Raw genomic sequence first — 12,103 nt, forward strand, 5'->3', positions numbered from 1 at the left:
CTCCGGGGCAGGCGGGAATCAAACTCATGCGGAAGTGGCTTTAGCTTCTCAGTGCAGTGCTTTAACCCGCTGCGCCACCAGGGAGGGCCCAAAAAAGCCCTTTTTAAAAAAGATTTATTTATGCATATAAGAACTAGGGAGTAGGCCAGAGGTAGAAGAGGTGGAGGGAGGGTAAGAGGTTTTACCATATTCAGAGAGGGGAGCAGAACAGATGGTCTGATGAAAGGAGCAGCAGGTGAGACAGGAGAGGTCTCCTGCGCCACATGGGTTAGCTTCTTGATCAGGGATCAAACTCATACCGCAGAGGCTAGCAACAACCCGATAGCACTGAGACTTTAATCCCTATGTCACCAATAAAGGCCATTTTTAAGGAAAGTGAGTAGGATCAAATTTTACTATCCTAGGCAAATTCTAATATCCAAAGATCCCAAATAACTTTTCTTATCCACTTTTTATAGTTTTATAACTAGTGGAATAGAACTTGTCTTTTATTATAAATGAATCTCAAATATTTAGGCATTAAAATAATTTTTGAAAACTAAAAGAAAACCTGCCACGCTATGTTTACTGCAGCACTACTTACAATAGCCAAAATAAGGAAACAACCTAAATGTCCCAAAACAGATGAATGACTCAAGAAGTGGTACATATAAATAATGAAATACTCAGTGATTAAAAAAAGGTAAACTCATGCCTTATGGCAACATGGATGGAACTAGAAGGGATTATGCTAAGCAAAATAAGAAGGAAAAGATGACTATCGGATGATTTCACTTGTAGACAAAATATACAAAAAACAAACAAACAATCAGGAAAAAGACAAAACTTGCAAGATCTGAGGTGTCCAGCAGGAGAAGGGCAAGGATAGGGATTTTATAACAGAGAAGAAAATACACCAAGAACTCTGATGATGGAACACAGGTGCTATGGTAGTGGGAATGCTAATGGGACTACACCTTAGGGGAGAAATCAAATACTGCTTGAAAATTAGCAACGATCTTAAATACCATTTTTTTTTTTTTAAATTTAGGGATTTCCATTACTAAAGAGTTCATTTAATATACAATTTAAGAAATTATTTCCCAGTTTAGTTTTCGGCATTGTTATATTCTCAATCAAAAATGCAATGTTCAGGCCCTCTGTAGTGGAGCAGTGGGTTAGAGCGCAGCACTGCAAGCAAGCCACAGCTGCTTCAGTGCAAGTTAGATCCCCGCCCGGGAGGTGATGCAGACCTCTCCTGTCTTGCCCACTGCTCCCCTCAGCAGTGTACGCAAGTGTACTTCATCGATCTGCCTGTTCTGCTTCCTACTCTGTGTCTCGTGAATCTTCTCTATCCCCCCTGCACCCCTGGCCTGTACCCCAGGTCTATATGAATAAATTAATCTTAAAAAAAAATACAATGTTCATTTTCCCCAATTTATTACAAAACCAACAGAACTAGACAAGGCCAAGTCATCCAGTGTAGTCACTGCTAGGGTTTTATTTTATTCAAAAAAAATGTAGCTGGAAAGGACACTTAACTTTTAGCTTCAGAATACTTCTGCCTATGCCCTAGCTTACTAACCTGGAAACCACTAAACAGCTCCAATCTTCTATTAATTTTTAATACCCTGAGATCTACCATTTACTTTTGAAAATGAACTTACCGAAGATTCACTATCACGAATGAGGAAATCACCTTCACGCCCTCTTTCATTTAATGCCATTTCTGCTTGATGCCTGGTGACTTTTCCATAATACCAGGGATTGCCAGCAAACTTTCCAGTGCGTGAAGGCCTGATGTAATCACACTGTGGAGGTGATGGTTCCAAAACTGCAGTTAATGGATTGTTCTGCATAACAGTAACGTAGTTTTTTGGCACGAGACCAATCACTCCATTGATCTTCCGGCATTTCCACCACTCGGGGTCATTTTCAGGTTTTTCAATAACATCCATTATATCTCCTTTCTCAAAATTAAGTTCTTCATCATTGGATGAGCTGAATGGATAAAGAGCCTGGACCACATGCAATACTTGCCCAGTACTGAGGTTATTAACAACAGCTGCTAATTTCTCTGACAGGGAACCCACATGGTCACCTAAAGGACTGTCTCCTTCTTCAGTCACATAATTGGAAGGGAACCATCCAACTTGTCCATTGTAGCTACCCCGCCACCACCCATCACTGCATTTCTCCATGACGATCACCTTTGTCCCTTTTATCAATGATAATTCATCCTCTCTCTCTGCCATGTAGTTAAATTTCACATAAGCAGGCATGTTGAGGTCATAGAGACGTTCCCCTGGGTCAACAAAACTATCATCAGCGGGAGATGCAGAATCTGGCACACTTGGTTTTCTTTTCACTTTTCCAATACCTATTTTAATGAAAAAGAAAATCTTAATAAAAAAAAGAATGTAAGACAAAGATGACCCACAAAATCAAATGAACTCATTAATACGAATCTTCAACTCTGTACTTCTCTTAAGGCTTTAAGCGATGATAGCGATGATAGATTTTAGAGGGCAAAGAGACACTCAGATGTCTTAGAAATTTAGGTAATCAATTGCTATGTGGTACATAATTTTCCTTCTTTTTTCATGTCAAAAGCTGTGAAATAATTGCCTAAAACAATTATAAGGTTAATATAAATGAAATTTTCTCTTAAATATAGTTTCTCTCACATTTACAATCTAAGTACATAACATCTCCACCAATCTCATATTCTTTGTCTTATTATACTGATGTAGATACTATAATTATCTTTATAGAAATAAAACAATTTATAATTTTTATGCAACCTAAAATTATAACTATGTCTGTTAATAATCCCATTTGCGTTCTTAGTTCCTAGACTCAGATGACTCCATTTACCTATGTTTACATTAAAATATTTACTTTTTTAATCTCCTTTCAGTCCATTCACATGTAAATTTTACAGGAGAAAGGAACTTTGTTTAATTTCTTCATGGATCTAATCCTTAGGATCTCAAAAGTGCTTAGCAAAAGTGCTTTACAATTGTTGGAAAAATGAGAAAATTACCAAATGTACATTATCATAAATGTATGTATGCTACAGCAATTTCTGTCAGGCATGTACACTATTCTCACTTAGAAGCACAAGATCTGTGACCTACTTTTAGAAAACGAAGGCATCCCTAGATAAAATTTCTCAAACACTTTCTCATTATCTCAAAATTCTCATTAACCTCATACTATTTCTTCACTTATGTTTTCTTCTAGGTTCTTAATGCCATCTTGTTGGCCTCCCATCTAACCCCTTAAATTACCTATATATACACTCAGATCTTTCCTATTCCAAAATAAAGGGCTTTTTTTGTTACAACTTTCAAATGATACCATTCTTTTTAAAGTTTTCCTTCAACTTTTTCATCATTCATTTCTAACTCATTGTAATTTAATCCTCTATCTCAACCATTGTATCAAAACTACTCAATGAAAACAATTCAACGAAAACTTCCATCTCAAGTACTTTTTGAAGATTATTTTCAAAATCTATGCAGCAAACCAAGATCATGAATTATTCTCTCCATTATTTTCTCCTTTCTTAATTTCCTTGAATGTGTTCTGTTTTCCTCATTTCATTATTCTGTGTGGCATCTGTCTGGGCTTCTCTAAACCTTGTTATAAAATACACTGTACTTGTTTATTTGTCCATTTTCCTTCGTAAAACAGTGAGATTCCTGAAGGGAGAAAACTGGACTTATTATCTTTTATCTCTAATGCTTAACAATATCTACACTAGCAGAAAAAAGTGAATAATGAATGAATAAGCAGGTTATCTCTTAGTTGAAAGATGTCACACTATTTCACTGAAAACCATACAGTTCATTTTCTGTAACTCCTGTACAGAAGGTTTCAATTTCTCCATGCAGCTGTAAGTTCATTTTGGAATTCAGATATAGTAATTTCAATTGCCACTATATTAGTATTACTTCAACAAGCATCACATACATATCCAAATAAATGACCTCTCCTATATCCATAAACTCCTTCCTTCCCAAGTTCTGACTTAAAAGTTAAAAATAACATCTTGAGGGCCCTCCCTGGTGGCGCAGCGGGTTAAAGCACTGCACTGAGAAGCTGAAGCCACTTCTGCATGAGTTCAATTCCCGCCTGCCCCGGAGGTGACCACATGGCGTGGCAGACCTCTCCTGACTCGCCCGCTGCTCCTCTCAGCAGTGTACTTCGTCGATCTGCCTGTTCTGCTCCCCACTCTGTCTCTGGTGAAGCCTCTCACCGCCCCTGAGCCTCTGGCCTGTACCCCAGTTCTGTATGTACAAATAAATAAATCTTTAAAAAAAAAAATAACATCTTGAAAAATCCCCATGTCAAAGGATTTCTGGAGGAGTAGGGAACACCAGAGCTCCATTCTACCAAAAAATAAGTTAGGTAGGTGATAAATGTTATAAGAATCAACTTCTCAAAAACTGTAATCTAGAAAACAAAAACTTACAAAACCTAGGGCAAGGCATGGTGAAATCTTTGCAGTAAGACAGTAGCATAGTACTTTAAATTACCTGCCCACCATCTCTAACACTCCAAATCAGTGGTGGCTATGGTGACAGTAGTCTGCACACTGAATGGGAGAGAGCACAAACGAGCACTAAAGACAGCAATCACATGTGCATGTGCACAATACAGATCTTTTTCCAAAGAAATGATTATGGATTTCAACATCTCTGGTGGAATGGCTTGCTTTGGTTTTAACAGACTTGGAGCTTTCCCTGGGCTAGGATGACTTTAGCTAAAAATCACTTAATTATTGCAATACCCTGGGGCAAGGAACAATTGGGACAAGGAACAGAGAGGCTGAAAACCATGTGAAGTTGGAGTTGTAGAAAGGAGGGGAGGCAGGGTAGATAACAACTAGGGGTTTTCAAAAGCTCTGTGTATACCAGAGAATCAAGACAGCACAAAAAGCAGAGGGAGTAAGAGGGGAGCATGCTCTGAGAAAATCTAAGCAGACCCTAAATGTTCACTTATAGCTGACGTCAGGTCCTGAAGAAGCAGAAAATGGTACATAGAGTTGTAGAGTACATGTTTAAAGAGTAATTTTTCTTTTTCCTTTGGTTCTAGGAGCTTAAGGAGACTCTCAAAACTCTAGTTGACCAGTAAGAAAACAGAACACAGACGCTGGTAGTCATATATCACAAAAAACATAGGTTTTATAAAAATATTTTAGAAAAGGCAGTAAACAAAACAAAAACAATTCATAAGAAGAAGCAACAATAAGGAGGGTTGAATCTGATGCTGAAAAAACATCAATCAAGAAATCTATAGCCAACAAAACTGCCCTTAACACTGAAGGGCAGACAGTTCCAGATAAAAGTTTGAAGGAACCTATCATACTAAACAGAAATGCTAAAGGGAGTCTTCTGGCTGAAGGATATTAAACTACCTTTGTTATATGAGGTAGTGAAGAACAATGGAAAACTGCTACCTTTGCAAACATAAAAGCCAGTAGTATTTAAATTTTAGAAAGATAAGACTCAGCTAATTACTAAGGGGGAAAAAACTATATGGAAAAGTGAAACATTTGAAAAAAAGTTGAATTACAAAAGGCAACAGTACTGAGTTAAAAAAAAAAAAAACATGACATACACAAAACAGCATGAATAACTACTTACATAAACTTCTTAACATTTAAATATATATATAGAAGATGGTGGCAAAGTAAAGATTCCAGGCTCACCTCCTCCAGATAATACCAACTATTACAGTAAAAAAGCACAAAAAAATTCTGAGGGGAAAGTGAGTGACTTCAGCTCACATTAGGGACAAATATCCAGTGAAGAGTTGTTGGAAATCTGCTCATAGTGACAAGTGAGAGGGTAGCTTAATGCACAAAACCTTTCATAAATGTTGATTTGTATACACACATAAGGGGTGTAACAAGTTGGACCTACATGGAAGATGAACTGTTGGAGAGCTGCAAGAGTGGGGGTAGAGAGTAAGGATTACTGATTTGAGCTTCAGATTCTCAATAAAGAACACATAAAGACTGATTCATAAGGGAGAAATAGATCAGAGCACCTAGATCTTCTCAAAGAAGAGCCTACTACTCAGACTAAGCTAAGATATTCAAAATAGTTGTCAACCCCCAACCAAGTCCAAAACACTAAACAAGTGCTCTAATCAAAATAAAGGACCACTTAAAAAAACCAGAGCTCAAGAACCTGTTAATAACAATAGCAAACACCCCAGGATAAGATTTTGTGTTGGAAAAGAGAACAAATCCTGGCCTGTGACCCCATTATCAACTAAAATCCATGCCCCAAATTGCATCTAGTGTTTAAAACTAATCGGCGTGGAAGTGGACTCAATGTCAAGGTGCTGGTCTATTGAAGGGGATTACTGTGAATTCCCACCACATCACTCTGATATCTACAGAACAATAGGATTGAATTCCTGATATTTACTGTAAATAATCCTTTGGTGCCCTATTGTTTTGGACCTCCTTTACACCAAACAGGTCTTTTAATGGTACTAGATCTGCAGAGACAATAGTGGAAAAGTCTATCCCTATCATGACTCATACAAAATTTAAAATGAGACAGAAAACACAACATAAATGTCATCACAAAAAAAAAAATCTGAGAGAAGCCCCAATTCACTAGAACTATAGAACATGACAGAAGAGGAGTTCAAGGTTACAGTTCTACCAATGTTCTGGAATTGAGAGTAAAAAAAAAGAGAGAGGGAAAGGATATTAAAAAATAGAATAGAATTAGTAAGAAAAAATGAAGTGGCTACAATTAGAAATAACCAATGAAAAACAATAGCTAATTTAAAAAATACAAGTGAAGGTATCAACAAGAGAAAAACAAAGAACGAGTCTGAAAACACAATGGTGGAGAAAAAAATGTAGGAAAAAAAAAGTTGTGTAAGAGCCCTTTGACACAAATGAAAGAGAAATAAAGGGGTACCAAAAGGAGCAAAGAAAAACATATTTAAAGAAATAACTGCAGAAAATCATTTCAATTTGGAAAACAAACCAAATACTGTGATCCAAGAGGCCCAAAGAATTCCAAACAATACCTACACACCTTGACACATAATAGTAAAGCTGCTGAAACTAATCACAAGGATTAATATTCAAAACATTAAGAGAAAAAAGGGCAAGGGAAAAAGGGACATCAATTAGACTTTATGAACACAAAGGAACTAGAAGGTGATATTTAAACTACTTAAAAAAAATAGACTTATAGCCTGGAACCCTTCACCCAGCAAGTTAGAATAAAGAGAATAAAGAACATGGAGTTTTGCTGAAAAGTAAAAGCTAAAGGTTTTTAGCAACATCAGGTGATACGCAAAAATATTTTAAAGGGGTGATTATAAAGCAACAGAACAAGAAATATATAGGCAAAGACATCTAAATGACATGTAGAAGGAAGAGGAAAAGTAACAACAGAATGAGTTAGAGGCCAAACCATCCAAAGAGTCACACAAATAGTACATCATATATTAACCTCAGTAAAACCCTCCAGCAAAAATTAATGAAAGTAACATACAAAAGAAATGGAAACTAAACAAACTCAACAGTAAGATCACAAAAAATGAGAATGACAAACGCTAACAAAATAGCAATGAGCACTTATGTCTCAATAAACACCTTAAACAAAAGCTGCCATAATTCATCAGTCAAAAGATATAGGGTGGCCGAACAGAATTCAAAACAAAGCCCAACCTTCTGTCTCCTGTTTATGAGAAACCCACCTTAGAATAAAGCAGAGAGGACAAGCTTAAAATTATAGGCTGCAAAAGAAGTGTACAAGACCAAAAAAAAAGAGCTATATTTCTATCTAATGAAACAGACTTCTAATTAAGAAAGGTAGTAAGAGATAAAGATAGACACTATATTACAATTAAAAGGTAATACCAAAAGAAAAAAATGACACTCATAAATCTATACAGAGCACCAAGATACACAAGACAATAGCAGAAAAGAGATATTGAAAACTCATTAATAATACTAGGATACTTTAACAACGGATATATCAATGGACATATCAACAAGACAAATATGGAAAATAAGAGCCTTAAATAAGAAGCAAGATGAAATAATCAAATAGGTCTAAAAGACATCTATAGAACACTCTGCCAAAAACTGCTGCATTTCTATTTTATTTTGTTTTTTAAGTGCATACATAACATTGTCAAGAAAAGACCATACTTTGGACACAATCATTTGTCAATAAAACTACAAGGATTGAAATTAGACCTAGTAATCTCTCTAATGATAATGTCACAAAGTTAGAAATCAACTGTAAAAAAAAAAAAAAGAACAAACAAGTATAAAAATATATGGAGACCAAACAACACATTGTTTAACAGTTATTTGATAAAAGAGGAAATGAAAACTTCAAGTATACCTTGAGAGGAGCTAAAATGAGTATACAAACTACAGAATCTACAGGATGCAACAAAAGGTCCATACTAAGAAGCCAAATTAAATCTCAAATAAACAACCTAATATTACACACTAAAGTAACTTGAAAAAAAGGAAAAACAGGTCCAAAGATAGTACAAGGAAGGAAGGCTCAGCACTGATTTATGATAAAAATGCTAAACAAGATGTTAACAGAAGAAACCTTCCTCAATAAGATAAAGTAAAGGTCATGTATTCCAAACCAAAATATAGGTTAATGGTTATTAAAAAAAAAAAAAAGAAAGAAAGAAAAGAAAAAAAGTCCTTTTATTGTCATCACTTCTGTTTAACTTAGTATTAAGGTTCTTTCCTCTACCAGAGCTAACAGGCAAAAATAGGAAATAAAGGGAATCCAAAATTGGTAAATGAAAACCATCACTATTCAGATATATGCTATCATACACAGAAAATCCTACAGACTACACCAAAAAACTATTAGAAACAACAGATAATATAGCAAAATGGTAGGTCATGATCAACATACAAAATCCATACACAGCATTTTCAAATACAAACAATAAACGAAAAGAAATCAAGAAAATAATTCCATTTACAATGGCCACATAAAGACTTAAATACCCCAATAATAATCTAACTCAGGAGGTAAAGGACTTATATGAGAACCACAAAATATTGCTAATAGTGGACTTAATATTGACATAAGGAGATGGACAGACATTCGATGCTCCTGGATGGGGAGAATCAAAATGATTATCCTAAGTCAATATATAAGTTTCACATAGTCCCCATCAAAATCTCAGCAGTACTTTTCAAAGAAACTTAACAAACATAATAAAATTTATATGGAGCCACACAAATGAATCAAATAGCAAAAACAATCCTGAAAAAGAAAAAAAAGAGAAATGGAATTTTGTTCTAACTGACTTTAGAATTTATTAAAAAACAACATTATTAAAAATAGTATGATACTGGCATAAAAACAGACAGAATTGAAAATCAGGAAATATATCAGTGTACAAATCAATACCTAATATAAGATAACACAACTGCTACCACCACACAATGAGGATTGGAGAGTCTCTTCAATAACTGGTGCTGGGAAAACTGGGAGGCCATGCATAAAAAGAATGAAGTTGGTTATTCTCTATTCTCCATCCACAAAAGCCAAATTACAAATAGTTTAAAAATATAGATTTAAAACTGAAAAAAAAATATGTAGAACATAGAAATAATCCGCAACATCAATAAAGATGTTTTAGAGACTCAACCTTTATGGTAAGGGAAATAATAACAAATATTTAAACAAAACAGGATTACCTGAACTTAAAAAGGCTTTTATATAGGGGGAAGAAGGTGTGGTACATCAGGAGAGGACTGACATAAGAAGATTAAAGTCAATCTATAGTATAGGAAAAAATATTTACCTTAATGTATGTGTAGTAAAGCAAGTCAGAACCACAAATTTGGATATTCTAAGAGACAATGACAAAAGCTATAAAGGCTCTGAGGTTAAAAGGGAGGTGGAAGAGATAATGAAATGTAAAGGATTAGGGGAGATTACTGAACACCCCATCCCATAAAAGGGGCCAAATAACCTGAATGTTTCCACATTCATGACTAAGTTTACCTGGCTTGTTAGTTTCTCATTACTTTATTAAAAGTTCTGTTTCTCGGCCCTCCCTGGTGGCGCAGCGGGTGAAAGCACTGCACTGAGAAGCTGAAGCCACTTCCGCATGAGTTCAAATCCCGCCTGCCCCGGAGGAGACCACATGGCGCGGCAGACCTCTCCTGTCTCGCCGCTGCTCCCCTCGGCAGTGTACTTCGTCGATCTGCCTGTTCTGCTCCCCACTCTGTCTCTGGTGAAGCCTCTCACCGCCCCTGAGCCTCTGGCCTATACCCCAGTTCTGTATGTACAAATAAATAAATCTTTAAAAAAAAAAAAGTTCTGTTTCTCATAAACCAACCCATTTAAAGAAGCGCCGTCTATTATTTTCATCATTTTCCCACTTCATGTTTCTCAACCTCCTTCATTTCCCAACCTCCTTCACCCCTCAATGGTCTCATTTTTAAAGTACCCTGTAACACCTGTACTTTTGAGTTACTTGTATTATTGCTTTTCTTGTATTTGTCTTTTATGCCTATGTAATAGAGCATAAGCTTCCAAAGAGGTGATCTTTTGCATACTATTTAAGAACTATATATACCAGATGCTCAATAAATGTCTGTACATTAAAATTGAACACTGATATAAGAAAATATAACAACAAAATTAGAACTTAAGAGAAAACCTAGTTCTAAGTGATTTTTTAATTCTCAAAAAAATACTATCCAAGAATGAAGAATTTTTGGATAGACCTATTATGACCCCAATGAGAAAACACCAAACAACCTATATTTATTTTAGAAACCAGATATATTTCAGGAAAAGAATATGGGCTAAGAATATCTGTCTTCTATACAAAGACACAGAAAGCCCTCTGTGATCTGTTTTGTGATATCTTAAATCCCATACCTGCTCTAATGTTACAGTTACACAAGCTTTTCAGTCACCAAAAAAAGCATGCTTTATGAAAGTTCTATGCCTGTTTTTCTGCCCTGAACACTCACAATCCTCATTCTTCCAGATTCAGTCCAGAAGATTTCCTCTTCTCTCTGCCAGAGTTCCTACTTTCTGCCAATTAGTCTTTGTAAATAGTTTACTATAAAATACAAAATATGCCAATATTTGCTTTCTTTAGAACAAACATTTTTAATCACCTCTGTATTCTCAGTGTCTGGCCCATACTATATTTTCATTACTATTTATGATGTGTGACTAAATAAATGTAAAAATCCAATTCTTAGGAAGGTCCTATTTGTTGCCTTGTTTTTGTTACTGTTACATGACCCTGCTAATCACCTATTATCAAAAATAGAGTAGATGCAAAATCACAAAAGTGTTAAAATATATAGTATATCTCAAGTTCTTCAATTATGTTAAATCAGCAACAATTATCAATCATTCTACAACAAGCAGACTCCCTCAGACCAATGAATTTATTATCTTTTTAAAACTTTTCTCCCAAATTCAGTTATATTCACCAGTCTTAATACCAGTCGCTTTTGAATCAAACCTTTCATTGACTAACCCTTTCTCCACTCTTTAATCATGAGTCTACTAAGAAAAGTTTTTAAAAGTGTCCTTAAGTTTTCATTTTAGTCCTGTTACTTACTGATTAATTTGTTCTTGGACATGTTATTATTTATGCTCTAAACTCCAGTTTCATTGGTTATGAAACAGTAAAGTATGCTAAGTACCCACTTTATATAAATTTTGTATACAATTGTAAAATATTTGTGTGAAAAGTACTCTGCACAAAATATTTATGTGTAAAGTACTCTGCACAATGCATAGTACATAACAAGTACTTAGTTAATGATAATTGTTACTCTCCTACCTCCCAGAGCTTCTGGCATTTACCTTTAAAAAAAAAAAGTGAGGACCCCCCCCGCCCCGCCTGTGATGCAACAGGTTAGCACACAGCACTGCAAGCTGGCAACTGCCCGCTGCAGTGAGAGTTCAATCACCTGCCACAGAGGTGACCCATGTGAGGGAGGTGACCCACATGGCAAGGCAGACCTCCCCTGTCTTGCTCACTGCTTCCCTCAGCAGTGTACTTTGTCCGTCTGCCTATTCTGCTCTCAACTCTGTCTCTGGTGAAGCCTCTC

General features: G+C 35.7%; 1 protein-coding gene across 3 annotated transcripts in view; it reads right to left on the reverse strand.

Moving 5' to 3' along the window:
* NCK1 (NCK adaptor protein 1) overlaps positions 1-12,103 on the reverse strand; it is a 69,717-nt gene that overhangs the window by 3,708 nt on the left and 53,906 nt on the right. For all 3 annotated transcript variants that reach the window (XM_012724749.1, XM_004682173.2, XM_012724750.1), the window contains one exon: positions 1,647-2,359. In XM_012724749.1, the coding sequence (XP_012580203.1) occupies positions 1,647-2,359 (713 nt within the window). The remainder of the gene's footprint in view (positions 1-1,646; positions 2,360-12,103) is intronic.

This window comes from Condylura cristata, unplaced genomic scaffold (assembly GCF_000260355.1).
Source record: "Condylura cristata isolate star-nosed mole 26May11 unplaced genomic scaffold, ConCri1.0 scaffold00014, whole genome shotgun sequence".
Lineage (NCBI taxonomy): Eukaryota > Metazoa > Chordata > Mammalia > Eulipotyphla > Talpidae > Condylura > Condylura cristata.